The following is a 16,644-nucleotide window of genomic DNA, read 5'->3' on the forward strand; positions in this document are numbered from 1 at the left end:
TGTAAGAGTATTTCATTTTACATGTTGTGAGTTTATTTATTAGACTAAAAAAAGCTACGAGAGCTTGTGGAGCATTGCGAACTCGCCGCTGGCACACATTTGTTTCATATTGATGAAATGTGGAGGTGGAGATGGAGGTTCAGAATTATTATGAACTGACTTCTCGATTAAAACAACCTGAGTTTGTTTGGCTGCACTGTAAACAGACATACCAGCTGCTCTAACGTTCGATTTCGGACAAAGTAGCTGCTCAAACACTGTTTGATGTTGGATCAAACCTGCTGTCACCATGGTAACCGCATCGCCAAATCAGCCAGGACGGAAATCTTTAGGATCATAACTTTGAAGTTTAATATTAGGAGCTGACCACCAGAGGTCGATGATGCAGGGAGAACAGGTGTCTGACGGGAGGAAATGTTCAAAATATGAAACATGCGTCTGTTCAACAATCTAAATCTTAACTGGCAACAACTCTGATCTGATGCAACATTCATGTACAGAAATACAACTAGTTCCACGGCAACAAATACAGAAAATAACCTCAATAGACCAAATTCATTCAGCAGAGAGTTCCCTATGAACTTTGAATGAATTTACAAAATGAAAAATTATAGAAAGATCATTGGGACAACTATGTTATTACAAAATACAATAATTAAAAATGAAAAAAATATATATAAAAATGAGGACTTAAAAAACAGACTGCTTAAAAAGAATAATAATAGTAGTAATAGATTTCTTAAAGAAGAAAAAAACGTCTTCAACCTTCTGGATATCTTTGATCTTTTTTAAATAACAAAACTTCGGGTGTGAAAGTTTAACTCCACATGAACTGAAAACTACAGAATCTAGAAAAGGAATAAAAACCAAAATGAATCAAATAAAAGGAGCATGTATTCATATATACTGAAATAAAACTTAGGAAGATGGTTTTACTAAGACCACTCAGTCACAAGGAATCCTGGGAATGATTGTAGTTCAGAAGACGACGACGTTAATTATTTTCCGCTCTGCTTCAGTCAAATTTAAAAGCAGCACTTGACCGACTTCCCAAAGCGACCAATCACGGCTGAGGTTGACTTGCTGCCCCGCCCCCTCAAAAATTATCATTCTGATCAACAGATGCAGGATTTCTACTGTAACGGCAGAGTCAGCCAGAGGAAGTTCAGACAAACTGCTTGGGCTTCTGGGTAGGGGTGGGCGTGGCTTGTGGTGGGAGGGGCTTGTGCTTCTCTGACGACTCTCCCTGGTCGCCTTGGAGATGAGGGGGGGCCTCAGCTGCAGTTAATAAACAAGGCACGTTTTATTTTGTGTTTTACATTTTGTTATTCAGTATGTGTGTGTGTGAGGACCAATATTTTAGTTTTAGAAGTATGAGGACATTTTGGGAAAGTGAGGACATCTTTTGTCGTGGTTTTAAACTAGAAAATCTCACCATATGTCACATATTAAACTTGAGCCCCTCTGTAACGTCAGTGTCCGTGTCTGTTGTTGACGAGACTCTGGGTAACTTTCTGAGTGAGGAAGGTTGGGGGCTAGGGAGTGCATGTCATTCAGAGTCCTCACAAGTGTAGTGCCAGTGTGTGTGTGTGTGTGTGTGTGTGTGTGTGTGTGTGTGTCTTACTATGAATCTTGGACAGAGCGTACTCCAGCCCCTTCATGGCTTTGGCTTGGTTACTTTTAAACCTGGCGAGACCGAACTCCTAGAGGAGAGACACAAAAAGTTAATAGGTTCCCTATTTGGGAACCAATACGACAACAGAAAAATGAAAGCCATGAGGAGAGCAAGAACCCGTAAAAGCTCATCGAATGTCCAGTTGTAATATCAGCTACAGGTAGGTTCTGCTATCATACATATTGCCTATATTTGTTTACATTTGGGAAAATGACACCCTTAAAGGTATCTGAATCAGCTGTTAGCAGCTCCTGTCTGCAGTATCCTCATGGACGGACAGACAACCATCAGTAATCACTGAGACACTGAAGGAAACTTAAAAACAGGAGGATTCTCAGGCAGGTTCTGCAGCGTCTTCTCTCTGACGTCTGAGTGGATTTCTGGAGGTTTATTCTGATTGACGTCAGAGATGATGATGTCCTCTGGACGTGTCTGACTGAGTTATGACTCTGAGAAGGAGTGTGATGTTTGACTCAAGTTCACCTCCTGCAGTGCCTCCCCTTCAGCTCTCCAGCGCCCCCCTGAGGAGGCTTTAGTCTTTGTCCTGCTGAATGTCTCCATGTCTGTTACAGACAACATCCTGTCATTTCTTGATGGTTAAAATGCTGAATGATGAGTTAAATTACCGAAGAGCAAAGTATGAGTATTTCATTCCCCACCTCCACCTGTGACAGTAATCCCATCTGAATAAGAGAGAGAGACATTAACTAAACCTGTGTGTGTGTGTACACCTGTATGGGCCGGGCCAGGCCATAGACGGCCGAAAGGATCCAGGCCTCCCTCCTCAGTTTGGTCCAAGATGGCCGACTGCGGTCCTCCTCAAACAAACACCGCTCTACCACCGTCTGAGAGACAGAGACAGTACATACTATACATTACAGGACTGTCACTTTATATTCAAAATTCATATTACCATTCGAATGTGGGAACAAATTAACATTCAACCTTTAATCATCAGTGTATACAAGTAACAGAATGAGTCTTGTTCTGCAACGAGGAGCATTTCTAAAACGCACCATCAGTCTGTCTGCTGCAGCCTTGTAATGTTGGCTTGAGGCAGCGAAGGCACCACTGAACTGAACACAAACACACAGTCCATTCCTAGCTAGCTTACAGCTACGTCTGTACAGTTGGCACATTGGCTATTGGTGGCGGATAAACATGGACTGCACTAACAGTCAGTCCGATGATCAAATTCACACAAATAACAGTGAAAACATTGCTTTGCTTTCTGCCTGAAAACACCTTCAGACCATCCGTTCCAGGGTCGCTGGAGATGGGGTACACCTGGACAGGTATATCACAGTTCTGACACATTCACACATTCTTAAGCATTATAACTTTACCTGAGTAATAAACAAACACATTCATAATAATAAGTAATGCTCTTACCATCAGCGTGTTGTGGTTCAGGTTCCAGGTCTTGGTGGTGAGTGTGTGTGTTTGCGGGTCGACGATGGAGTCCTCCAGGACGTAGACGGCCCGGGCCATGTGAGCGGGGAAGACGCGCTCCGCCCAGCCCGGGAGCCGGTTGGTCTTGGTCAGCAGTCGCCGTGACAACAGGTGGTTGCTGGGGGTGACCTCGCGGTACAGGACGTCCTCAGTGAGGACGTGGGTGCTGAAACATATAGATTTATATATAGAGAGACACAGTATGTGTGTGTGTGTGTGTGTGTGTTTGTGTGCGCTTCTGTATGTCTATCTTTGAGAAGACCAATTATTTTATAAATGGACATTTTTTCTTTAAAGAGCTGTTGAAAGATTAAGGAGGTTTTAGGGTCAAGGGTTGGGACTAGGCATTTAGTTGTGATGGTTAAGGTCATCGTTAGGCAGTGGTTTTCAAACTGGGGTCATAGAGCCATTGCAGCCATTGCATTGTTAATATTTCTCACAGATATAGAAGGACAAACGTGTGTGTTACCTGTAAGGGTTAGGGTAGCGCTGCCAGAAGGCGACCAGCACCTGATGCCATGGACTCTTAATGTCAACCTCGCTGTGGAAATGCCTCCCCATGTCTACACACACACACACACACACACACACCTCACAGCCGACTCATTCAGGAGCTGTAGGAAAAGGCAACGAGAGATATATTTTGTAAATGTTTGCATATTCTTTGGTTGTTTCACTTCTGTCCAGACAGAATATATTTATTTGTTTCATTAATTCTATTTATTGTGTTGTTGTATTAATGCTCATGTTATTTATCTTATTTTTATTTTTATTCTTATTTTACCTTTTATATTCTACTTATTTGTTATCGAAACAATAGCACCATCAGACCACGGCAAATTCCTTGTAATGTATGTTACTTGGCAATAAACAGTTTCTGATTCTGAAACACATTTCTGCTGTCAGCTGCATTAGACAGTGAAACTGCAATTAAATTAAGAGTGTACTGTAGTGATTTAAAGAGTGAAGGCTCATATACTGTAAATATTGTTCACCCACAACTTAAACCATAAGAAGACATTTATATTCAAGCATAAGCAATTTTTTGTTTTCAAACCACTCAATCGAAGTTCTGATATGAAAAGAATCTGCGTTGGCCGGGAATCGAACCCGGGTCAACTGCTTGGAAGGCAGCTATGCTAACCACTATACCACCAACGCCTTGTGTTACATGCGTGTCGCCAAGTTTTTTTATACATGACGTCTGGGATATTCTGTATTTTCACTTTTCATTATTACACTCTGATTCTATGACAACGATATAATGGCGGCAAACGTTACTGGTCAAACTGGATATACAAGATATGAGGTAAGCGTGGTCCTATACCCTGGTCTGTTATTTCAGTTAGTTTGTGTTAGCGTTAACTGTTCTAGTTAAGGTTAGTTAAACCGCCATTAATCAGCGCGAGGGGGGTACTGGCTAGCCCTGAGCGCTAGCTAACGTTAGCTAACTTTACATTAGTTTCACGTAAGTCAGCATTACTACCTGCTAGCTACTGAACACGCTTCTTTCTCTCCGTCCTTTGTTTTTGTTGAACTGTCTCAACAACCTGAAATGATTTTATTGTGTTTATGGCCTAATTCAACCAACGGCTCTTACAAACTAAGCTAGTTGGTTAGCTTTTAAACCCTAGTTACCGTTAGTGTAAGCTAATCGTTAGGGGTCTTTCTTGTAAGAATATTTTGCCCCATCAGTAGCAGCAGTTGCCAGCCTCTGCAGCAGCTTATTGGTCGGCAGCTCGAGCCGTACAGATACCGGGCTTTTTGTAGCTGCGGAGGAAGCTACAGCTAACAGCTAAGGCTAACCGAGGAGCTGACATACCTGCAGCCTTTGATTTTCAGCAGGTTAAGCTCGGTGTTCAGCATGAGTAAAACACAGTAGGTTTGCTCGGTTTTGTTCTGCAGCCGCTGGAATGTGAGACAGAACGAAAACAGGAAAGAAACTACAGTCAGATGATCATAACAGTAGCTGTGTACTCCCCACTGTCCGCCACTAGATGGTGACCTTTAATCATTTTGTATTGTAGAAACTAGTCTGGTGTGTGCAGGACATGGATCCACGGTGCAGGACGGAGACGGGTGTAGTGTATTAATGTAATTTTCTCCTCTGTGTCCTGTAGGGAAAGAACCCATCCACAGTACACCACCGAGGGAGCAGAGGTCACAGGTTCATCTGCTGGATCCCAGTGTACCTTTATTTAGTGTGTTTTGTGTTTATATCTTTATGTGTAAATATATAGGTACGTGTGTGTATAGCAAATAATACAGAATATTACTAGGCTCGATTGTTGTATATATGTAGAGCATGGTCCTAGTTTCCCATTCCAATGAGTCTGTCTGTCTGTCTGTCTGTCTGTCTTAATGCAACATCATCCTTTTCGCTTATAACTCACTAGTTTCAGTGCTGAGCTTTTCGGAACAGGGACTCCAAAGTCTCAATAAGACTCCTCTTTCTCATTATCTTTATTGGTCCCAAAGGGAGAATTTAAACTTAGAGCCCTAGTTACAGACAACACCAGACCATCCTAAAACAAGGATATAAAACATAAAATCCCAACAAAACAAACATACAACTTTACAAAAAATACACTTCAGTAAAGTGATATTTGGGACATTTATCTGATGTGGTTTCAGTGCAGGAAGTCGTCCACCTGCTGCTCCCCACCACAGAGAGAGACAGAGGGCTCTCCCCGGTGAAGACACCTCTGCACAGGTGATTGATGTTCTGGTCACCTGAGGCCGCTCTGCTGGGCCGCTGTGTAAAGATAGGGGACCACCTCCCTGAGATGGACACAGTCAGGCTGCAGGAAGGACTCTCTACTTAACTACATGTAACTGACAGGCAGCATGATGGAGAACATGGTAACTGAATTGTGCATATTTACATAAGAAACAGTTATTATTACTATTATTCAGTAGTAGTCTTATTATTATATATTGATGAGGAGTTCTTTTTTGTTTTCATTGAATTTGTTTGAAACCACTTGGACTCCCGTCCACTCTAACCAGCCATAAAATCAATTCTTTACACTCAACAAGAACGTGAATGGATGAGGAAGCAAGTAACCACAACAAAATACAATGATAAATAGTTTAAAAGCAGTACCTGACTGGTTTATTTAAAAATAGGCAGCTAATTCATATATCAGAACTTAATGAATAGATGTGGGAGCTTTGTGAGTAAGCCTCGAGTCCTGTTTGTCTTCAGAGAAGGAAAATCCAAAAGTCAAATCCTGAGATTAAAAACCCCTTACCAAGCAGCAACATGAAAAGAGAAATCTTAACTCAAACTGAACATCATTTGACTTGAAAACACAAAAACCTCTCGATTCTATCTGCGTAAACCATTTTTAGAGCCCGATATCAGCGACAGCAGGTGCTTCTTTTGTAATAGAAGTGTAAAGTACAAAAACATGTTTGTGTGTTTGTAAATCTGGTTCAGTATCAGTTTTATAAATTAATCCTGGTCTTTGATCGTAAACTCCAAAGATAGTAAATTCAGAAGAGACCAGAATCAGGACTGTAATCTAAAGGGTTCAAGGACAGACACGTTTTATTTTCCATATCTTAACTTTATTTTTGTAATATTGACTTTTATTCTCAAAATTACTCAAACTTTGGTCTTTTATGACATATGGTTTTTGATGCATGCGCACACTGGATGTTTTTATGTTTTGTCTGGTGTTTTTGTTGTTTTTTACACCCTAGTCTTGAAGAAACATTTAATTCATGCCAGATTCACTTGAAAATCAAATAGATATATTTTATTCTTAAACTATTGTAACTTTTTTCCTTATTATATGTCTATATATAGAGATATATAATCTTAAAAAGATGTTGAATGAAATAAAAGTTGTTAAAATGGCAATATCACACACTAAACACAAGCATAAAGTCCTCAGACACAGCTGTTAAATATTAATATATTCTCTCTCTCTCTCTCTCTCTCTCTCTCTCTCTCTCTCTCTCTCTGTTACCGGCAGGCAGCCAATCATCTGCGGGGTCTCGCGCCTCCTCACCTCGCCTCAACGCCAATCAGACCGTTCACACCGTGCGCACGGCACGCCGCCACGGGCGCCGCCGACAGCAGGAGACACGGAGGAGGGCACGAGCCGACACACACACACACACACACACCCTCCCCTCTCCGTTACCGAACATCAACGTCGCGTGTACCCCCTGCCACCGCCCCCCCCCCCTTTCCCCTCTCACTTCACTCTGTCGCGAGAACGACGCACATATCCGTTCATAACCTCCGCCATTATTCATCACCCCCCCCCCCCCCCCCCCTTTCTTCCCATGGTGATGTTTTTTTCTTTTCTCGAGCTCCTCTCTTTTCCCGCCCCTGCAGGGTCTCCACAGAGCGGCTTCCTCCTCGCCTCGACCTGGCTAATTTAACGCCTCTCTCTCCCTCTCTCTCTCCCCGCCTCGCGCTCGCTCGTGCCAAGCCCAGGTGATTATCCATCCACCCCCCGTTATCCGTTACCCCCCCCCCGCCCCCCCTTCTCTCCCCGGTACCGACAGACCGACAAATCCCTCCCGGTGCTCCTGCACCCCCCCCCCCCCCCCCCCGCCTCCCCCCCTCTCTCTCTCGTTCCCCGCCAGCCATGATCCGTGGCGGGCTAATTCCCAGACGGTCTTCTTTTTCTTCCTCTTCTCCTCCTTCCTCGTCTTCTCCTCATCACCCTCTTCCTCCACCTCCACCTCCTCCTCCTCCGCCTCCTCCTCCTCCTCGCGGGCCCGGTAAGTAGCAGCAGCACGCGCCGTCCATCTTCTCGCTTTCTCCTCCCTCTCAGTCGGACTGCATGCTGTGTTCACGGTATTTATCGGGTGTTATCGGGTCTGGCTTTTTTTTCTTTTCTTTTTTTGATTGACCCCCATCCCTCCCTCCCTCCCTCCTCTCACTGTGCCTGAGGGGGGGGAGGAGGGGGGGGGGGGTTAATGTGTCGCGTGGGAGAGCCGATTTCCCCTCGCGGCCGGTGGCCACCGTGACCTTCTGTTGGAGCTCGCGCTGGCCCGGTTGACCAGACAGGGTAATTAGTTACGCCTCGAGGGAGGGGGGGGGGCGAGAAGACACACACATTTTCACGCTGGCTGCTCACACACGCGCACATCGCAGACACACTCAGGATCTCATTCTCTTTATGAAGCCACACACATTTTGTTTCCGTCTACAAATACACGCACACACCAGCTCACACACATTTTCTGTTTCTTTCTCTGGCTGGCCGTTACACACACACACACACACACATTTCACACTCATTCACACATCTCCTTTTCTGTCTGTTTGTTGTGCACACACACATTCACAAGCAGGCAGTGAATGTTCTACACTCAGTGTGCAGAGAGGTCAGAGGTCAGTCTGTCAGCGGCTTCAAATCAAACGCAGAAGAGCGAATAGTTTGTGAGGTTGAGTGAAAAAGGAAAAGCGGCACAAAAAGTAGCTAACTGCTACAAGCTACGTCAGAATGTAAATAATCACCATGTTAATGTGATAACCACATATCTCCATCCTCTCCGCTGTGTTCTCAGGCCTCAGCAGGATCAGAGAGCAGGGCTACAGAACCCTATTAACGTTCCCTCCATTCTTCTCTACAGTGAAATAGTCTCTGCCGTAACTTCAGAAAGCCTGAATCCTGTTGAATCCTGCGTTGGCCATCGACAGTCTGTGGTGGAGACGCGTCGGCCATCTTTATATATACAGTCTGTGGTGAAGACGCGTCGGCCATCTTTATATACAGTCTGTGGTGGAGACGCGTCGGCCATCTTTATATATACAGTCTGTGGTGGAGACGCGTCGGCCATCTTTATATACAGTCTGTGGTGGAGACGCGTCGGCCATCTTTATATATACAGTCTGTTGTGGAGACGCGTCGGCCATCTTTATATACAGTCTGTGGTGGAGACGCGTCGGCCATCTTTATATATGGTCTGCGGTGGAGACGCGTCGGCCATCTTTATATATACAGTCTGCTGTGGAGACGCGTCGGCCATCTTTATATACAGTCTGTGGTGGAGACGCGTCGGCCATCTTTATATAGACAGTCTGTGGTGGAGACGTGTCGGCCATCTTTATGTACGGTCTGTGGTGGAGACGTATCGGCCATCTTTATATACGGTCTGCGGTGGAGACGCGTCGGCCATCTTTATATACAGTCTGTGGTGGAGACGTGTCGGCCATCTTTATATACGGTCTGCGGTGGAGACTGGAGGGAATGAATAAAATGTATTTACATTTCTATTGTATCATGTAGAAGATGTTGACAGCATCACGATGTAGGTTTACAGAATTCAACACCTTCATGATCCTCGTCTCTGTTTCCGTTCACAGAGCAGAACGTGTCGACTTCACAGAACTGACTACTCGCCAACTTCCTTTGTGCGCTGGTGTGTGTGTGTGTGTGTGAGGTCATGTCAGGCATGACGAGCGGCGTGTGTGTGGAGAGCGACCTCTCCTCGATGCTCCAGAGGAGCTCCGCCCCCTCCCACCATCACCCAAATCACCATGGTTACGGTGGACAGGGACAGGTGAGTGGTCATTCAACTTTTTATCATTTGAAGACACTATTGAGGTCAGTGTGGCTCAAACTGAGGTTGGGGAGGTTCCAGCGGCCCCCTGAAGCCCTTTACTCTGATGACCTCACAAAGAGTACAGTGCCTTCAAATGGGGTCAACACTCACTGCTGTATTTAACTCTGCTGTTGCTGCACTTGATGCTAAGTACAGTGACGTTTTTAAAAATGTTGGAGCCCATTGAGGTGAGCTTCTTCGACTGTCGCACTCTTCTGTTCCTCAGCATACAAAATCATTTTAGAAATGGAACAAGGTGGTAACAGGGCACTCTGTGGTTTAGAGGTTAAGTCCATGAACCACAACATCCCAGGTTTAAAATGGACCCTCCAAAAAATGAAAGATAGAATTAGGTCGTGTAGACTTCAACAACAATGATATACTTTACGATGCTGCATATGTCGATATTTCAACCAGGGGACGGGACAATAATACAACATTACAAATGCTTTTGGAATAGTTTTACTTTTTATTCAGAACAACAAACAACGTATATGAAGGTGAACTGCATGTACCTGGGCAGGGGGATATAACTAACAACAGTCAGAGAAACAAGACTGCAGCCAATCATGTTACAGTCTTTCATGTAGTCTGTGGCCCAAAGTGTAGCCTGGAAGGCAGTCAGTCCCAGACAATAGAGGTGTCTGAAGAATTAAAAGTCCCTTCCCTTGCTGTTGTTCAACAGTCATGAGTTTGAGGGAGAAGCATCTCCAGAAGTCCACAAAGAGATGGACATCACGTTAGTTAACAACGTTGCAGGTAAGATGGAAGGATTTCCCGTGATATCAAAATCATTAGATTACTGGAAGTCCCAGGATTTCTCACCATAATGTAATTTCAAAAGTACACAATCTTTGAAGTGGAGAGAGACAATGACTATTATTTTGGCATTTTTGTCTTTATTTAATACACAGTGTAGAGATAGGCAGGAAACGCGGGGAAACCAACTGACCGACCAATCAGCCGATGGACACTGCCATCCCTAGAGCCATGCCGCAAGCAAGGCTAAAGTCTCAGGTTCCCTCAAGTATTTTTCTAAGAAAACTGGAGTAAATTTGGCAACACTTTTCAGGAAATACTGGGATCTCTGTTCCCGGTATCGCAGCACGTCAGAGTTTCACAGGTGTTGTTCAGGTCCAGGTGTCCTCTGTTTGTGAAAACCACGAGACCAGTGGCGCCTGCCACCTCCGAACTCTACAAACCCCCAGGGAGCCTCTTAACCATGATGTAAAGCAGCTGCAACACAACATGCCACATGTTTTTATTGATTGAGACTGCTATTGATTACCGTGGATAATGATAATGGTATTTGTTGCAGGTGTCGAGCCTGGCTCCGATGCTTGACTACACCACAGAGATGGACCGTTACCGCTCGTCCATCGCCAGCTTCTATAAGACCAACGTCAACATGAATATGAACGTCACAAACTTCCCTCAGTCTGCCAAACTGGCGGCCCGTTTGGCGGCAGCCGCCCCCATCTTCCCCCCCACCGCCGCCAGGCTTGGTGCCATGGCGACAGCGCCCTGGGGTTGCCATGACAACATGAACATGAATGTGAACATGAACCACCCGGCAGCCATGTTCTGGGGCCGGCCCAAACCCGTGGGGACGGCGCCGACACACCACCACCACCACCACCACCACCATCACCCCTCAGCAACGCCAGGGCACATGACCTCTTCACACCCCCACAGTACCAGCATGCACCAGGGCGGGGGGTCGGGAGGGGGAGGAGGAGGAGGTGGAGGGAGCAGTGAGGTCGGAGGAGCTGAAAAACACGGACACACTGCGTCCTCACTTCCTGTCACACAGGGAACAGCACACCATCACCCCATGGCGCCTAGCAACGGGAACTTCCTCCCCAGTTATGGTGGCGGGGCGGACTGTGGCGTCATGAACAAACAGGGACACGCCCACCCGGACATGATGGGCCTATCAGAGGGTGGGAGCTGCAATGGGGGAGGGGTGATGGGTAGTAGCTTCCTGGGGGGGCTGGGATTACCCCCCGGGGTCATTGTCATGGCAATGGGGTCGGCAGGGGGTGGGATCTCAGATGCCAGCAGCGCCTTCCAGATGACAAGCGGCCAGCGGGCACTAACAGACTGCCAGCAGCACGCCAACTCCTCCCCCTGCCCCTCCTCCTCCTCGCCCTCGTCATCGGGGGTGACGGCAGGTGGCGTGGCCTTGTCGTCTTCGTCGTCGTCGGGGGCGGTGGCCAAGAGGAAGAGGAAGCGGTGCGGCGTGTGCGGGCCATGCAGGCGGCTGATCAACTGCGGCGTCTGCTCGTCCTGCCGCAACAGGAAGACAGGTCACCAGATCTGCAAGTTCAGGAAGTGTGAAGAGCTGAAGAAGAAACCGGGGGGAGGAGGGGGGGCTCTGGAGGTGAGGGCGTGCGCACACACACACACACACACACACACACACACACACACACACAGGGGAAGAGCGTACACTGTGGAGTTTATTTAACAACTTTTTGTTGTGTTTCATCTTTTCCTTAAACACTTAATAAGATAGTGAGTGTGTGTGTGTGTGTGTGTGTGTGTGTGTGTCCTGGCTCACTTAACCCAGATCACTGCCAACGAGGCGTGAGCTGGAAGGCATCACTCACCCTGCTCAGTGTGTGTGTGTGTGTGAATGCTGTGCAGATGGTGGGTGGTGAAAAGCGAGAGCTCGGTCCCTGCTGAGGTCTGGCAGGCTGCCAACACACACACACACACACACACACACACACACACACCAACTCTCCACTGATTCACAGTGATAAAATGAGCCGGGGAGAGAGAGGGAAAGGAGAATATTTGTTATCTTCTACTGTGTGTGTGTGTGTGTGTGTGAGTGTGAGTGCAATAAGAATTAGTGGCAATCAATAATTAATTGACATCAGCATTCGACCTCACTGATGACTCTATATATCTCTCTGTGTTCACACACACACACACACACACATACTCTCCCTGTGGGAATCTCCACAAACTATCACTAATTATTCCCTCAGCATCAACACACACACGTGGAGCACACACACTGAAATGTGTGTGTGTTAGTAAGACAGTGAATTAGCTGCCGTAATCTTCCTCAATTACACACTAATTGGACCTGTGGAGGCTAGCGGCAAGTGACAGCACTGTGTGTGTGTGTGTGTGTGTGTTACAATGTATGTGAATGTTTGTATCTGAGCGCATCAGACTGTGTGTGTGTGTGTGTGTGTGTCACACCATGTGGTTTCACACTCTTGCCTCATCCCTCTTCCGTTCACTTTGATGTCGACCTGACAGACTCTCAGCCAATCAGAAAGTTTATTTTGTGCAAAGCCCCCTGGGTGTTTTTTTAAATAGTTATTTTGCAGGACACCTTGTCTCTTGTGACAGAATACTCGTCCTGTTGAGTCCCGAAAGTGAAATAATCCCTGCTGGTTTGGTTGCATTTAAAGGAATACAAAAAGATGTATTTGAGCTCTGAAAGGTTTGTACACATTGATGCCCTGAAAACCATCAGTGGTGGAAAGTAACTAGTAACTCAAGCGCTGTAACTAAGTATAATTTTGGGGTACTTGTATGTTGCTTGAGTATTTCCATTTAGTCCTATTTTGTACTTCTACTCCACCATACTTAAGAGGGAAATACTGTGCTTTTTACTTCACTACATTTATTTGATAACTAAAGTTACAAATTCAGATTAATAATACAAAATGTAATCAACAACATATTATTTTAGGGTAAGATAAGACTTTATCAAGAAGTTACTAAGCAGTATATAAAGTCCACCTTCACCAGCTGCAATGATAAAATACTGTAAGTAATGGCTGTGGGAATTCGTGGCTCCCAGAGGATGAACCCTGGTGATTTGGGTGGTCCAGGGCAATCCTGTTCCTCCCTTAAACGTATACTTGCACACTAAAGTATTGATTGATTCTGATCCACTTTTGCAGAGTACATTCATGCCCTCCAGAAGGAGCCTGATCATTTGATGGTCCATGACCTGTTCTGTGTTCTGTGACATCTAAAAACACTTTTAAACAGACATCTTTCTTTCTCACTTCTTTTTCTTGCGTCTTATTCTTAGCGGCCGCCCTCCGTCCCGACCGGCGAGGCATTTCGTTGGTTCTTCTAGCCTTCCCTCCGCCAACAGCTAGAGGCCGAACAGAAAGTCACCATCACATACGGACTACAAATCAGGCTTGGATAAATTTAAAAAAGGACTACAACTTCTGGAATTGGACCAGATGCTTTGCAGCAGGATTACAATTTCATACTGTGTGGATGACAATTTAAGACTACAAATACCACCTCAACTGGAACTGGGACACAGCTAGGAGGAGACAGAGGGGGCAGTTTCGTCACAGGCAATAGGAATTGGCCAATCAGAACTTGGTGTGATGATACCACAATTGCACATTTTCCAGAATTTGTTTGCAGGTAAATTTAAATAGATGCACACAGGTTGTCTAGATGCTAGCAAGCTACTGCTACTTGGATAGAAGTGCTACCTGTTTTTGTACATGTTACCAGAAGACTACAGTTAGCAGGTTACAATTATCAATTGACCAATCAGAATGTAGTAGGTGGGATTGAGAATGGGCGGGGTAAAGTAGCTACCTAGCTAAATTGTAAAAAAGAAAGGGATAGGAAAATGGCAACAAGCAACAGTTAATCAATTAGGTTTAGATTTCATCGATGTAATGTAAGATCAGAGGACTGGGAATGTTCAGGTTCTTCTACTACTGGCCAGTCTTTGCTGTCAGATGATGTCAAGCTTTATAGACAGGTGGTCACTTCACCTGGTACCAAACATCAGCCAATAGAAGGGGGACAGTTCTTTACCTGCTTGTCACCAGTAGATGTCAGAGTTGGAAAAGAAGGTTTGGTAGTTGTTGGTATGCTCAGTCAGCCGTGTGATTGGTCTGTACTGGCAGCATAGATAACCAACTAAAGCCCGGAACATGAAGTTTACCTCAGCCTGATGTAGCTTATGTAGCCTTGGTAGATCTATACGTTTAGCAGATCACAGAGTCCAATCATTTGGACACATAGAAGCTGACAGGATCACTGAGTCAATAGATATGACAAGATATCGAGTTCTATCCAGTTTTCTTGCAACTGTTCTTTGAAAGAAGTCAGAAAAAAAGACTCAATAACAGAATGGGAAACAGTGCCAAAGCTTTGCAACACAACATTCAAACAAAACAGTTTTACTATGTTTGGGAAGCACTGAACTCAACCACGGTCAGGTAGTGGGTTTCTGTTGTTGGGTTCGGTTTCTGCTGTCTTTTACTGATGATTCGGAGCACCTTACCCGAAGACCTTAATGCCGTGTTCATGTCATATCGGATACCATAATTACTGGAGATGTCCCGAGCTGATCATAAGAATGAGTATCGTGACTGATCTGGGCATATTTTAATACACTGGTGCTGGCTTCGCTCACATATGCCAGTGAGAATTACACTGTGTGAATGTGTCTGTGCGCTCCAGTGTGAGAGACTCTGAGTCCCTACACTTGGATTGGCAAAATACAGACTCACTAAATTCCAACTCTAACTCATTAACAAAGAGCAGGATACAAAACATTCAGCTAGCAGCTGGTTGCCTACAGTTAGGGGCCAACCCTAGTAATTACCTGTTTCTGACTTGTAAACAGCGTTCATATCAACACCCAAGTCAGAATTACGACTGGGAAGATGATTTTTTCGGAAAGCTCAGATTCATCTAACTTGACACTTTACAGAAGTGCCTGAAAACCAAACAAAAATAGACTTCTCCGGTCAGCAAAAGCCCATCGATCAAGGTGATTGAACCCAAATTGAATGAATACAGAGTTATATTGTCAATGTAACGACCAACTCTGTAATTATACATACATAAGAATCTTTCCACCTCTACCATCCACCCCATATGACATAAACACAGCACTGAGCATGTGTCCTCTCCGACAACCTTCACCATCTGTGATCAAACTGTCTCCCCCTTCCTCCTCCTCCTCCTCATCCTCCTCCTCCTAGCCACCACAAACCCCATCGTAGCTAAACCAGGACGATTCAGGCCTCAAGTGGACCACTGCTGTCACCACAGATACAATTACAGTTTGACCAAAACCGGACGACATGTTAACCTCAAAGGAAAAACGTTACCACAGAGGGAGTACAAACTGACCTCAGCAGGAAGTGGTCCAGGACTGTTATTAAGGACTACAACTCCACCACCAATTACCACATCACTGTTATCCGTCTCTTCTGTCTACCTCCTCCTCAAGAACTTAAAAGGCACCTTGATTGATTTTTACTGGGCTGTGTTCATGCTGGTACGACATGATCTGCTTCTTAACTCTCTAGATGGTCCAGAGCTGATCTGCTTCTCATGGAATCTGGTGTTTAGATTATGTTTTCATTTACTCCTCTCCCTCCACGAGCACTTCAATGTCTGAATCTTTTTCATTTGTCTGGATTTCTATGGAAAGTTCTCAGGGCGCAGTCATACTTCCAGTTGGTTTTATATGAACTAAAGCAGACTGGAAAAACGAACATTGTTGTATTTTTGTATTTGTGTAAAAGGTGGCAGTGGAAGGTTTGTGATTTCTGTCTGTACAAAGAACAGCTTGATTAAAAAAAGTGTCACTTTGAATATTGACTCTAAATTGACACTTCCAGTCCCAAACATTCAGATTTCTAAAGTCTGTATCGGTCAAGCCCTCACCAGGACCTCAAAGAGAGTTCAGAAGCAGTTTCTCTGTTCTTGTATCAATGCAGATTGTACCACGTGGTGACCAACAGGAGAATCCAACAGGAGAATCCACCTGCAGTTTAAGTGCAGTGTGGGAACTCACAGGGAACCTTTGGATCTTCTGGGAAGCTGAACCCTGAGACTAAGAGGAACCAAACTGTACTGAAAGCGGTCAGATCAGAACATTCAACACTACAAACATGTCATTTCCAACACGTCTGTGG

General features: G+C 45.1%; 1 protein-coding gene and 1 non-coding gene across 2 annotated transcripts; both read right to left on the reverse strand.

The window, feature by feature from the left end:
• Window positions 1–833: 833 nt before the first annotated feature.
• prelid1b (PRELI domain containing 1b) lies at window positions 834–5,002 on the reverse strand. The gene is made up of 6 exons (XM_070929463.1): window positions 4,950–5,002; window positions 3,597–3,741; window positions 3,068–3,293; window positions 2,407–2,520; window positions 1,625–1,703; window positions 834–1,278 (listed from the first exon to the last, which is right to left on the reverse strand). Exons 2-6 carry the CDS (start codon window positions 3,686–3,688, stop codon window positions 1,166–1,168), a joined length of 624 nt encoding a protein of 207 aa, XP_070785564.1. The 5' UTR covers window positions 3,689–3,741; window positions 4,950–5,002; the 3' UTR covers window positions 834–1,165.
• Window positions 4,217–4,288, reverse strand: trnag-ucc (transfer RNA glycine (anticodon UCC)). Its single transcript has one exon. It is a non-coding gene; the product is annotated as a tRNA-Gly (tRNA).
• Window positions 5,003–16,644: the final 11,642 nt, after the last annotated feature.

Source organism: Enoplosus armatus, chromosome 23 (assembly GCF_043641665.1).
Source record: "Enoplosus armatus isolate fEnoArm2 chromosome 23, fEnoArm2.hap1, whole genome shotgun sequence".
NCBI lineage: Eukaryota > Metazoa > Chordata > Actinopteri > Centrarchiformes > Enoplosidae > Enoplosus > Enoplosus armatus.

Excerpts from the sequence above, each read along its gene's own strand:
- prelid1b (XM_070929463.1), bottom strand. The coding sequence starts at position 3,688 with ATGGGGAGGCATTTCCACAGCGAGGTTGACATTAAGAGTCCATGGCAT. Across the intron at positions 2,521-3,067 it reads TGAACCACAACACGCTGATG|ACGGTGGTAGAGCGGTGTTT; the intron begins GTAAGAGCATTA and ends TCTGTCTCTCAG. Across the intron at positions 1,279-1,624 it reads CGCTCTGTCCAAGATTCATA|CTGAGGCCCCCCCTCATCTC; the intron begins GTAAGACACACA and ends TATTAACTGCAG.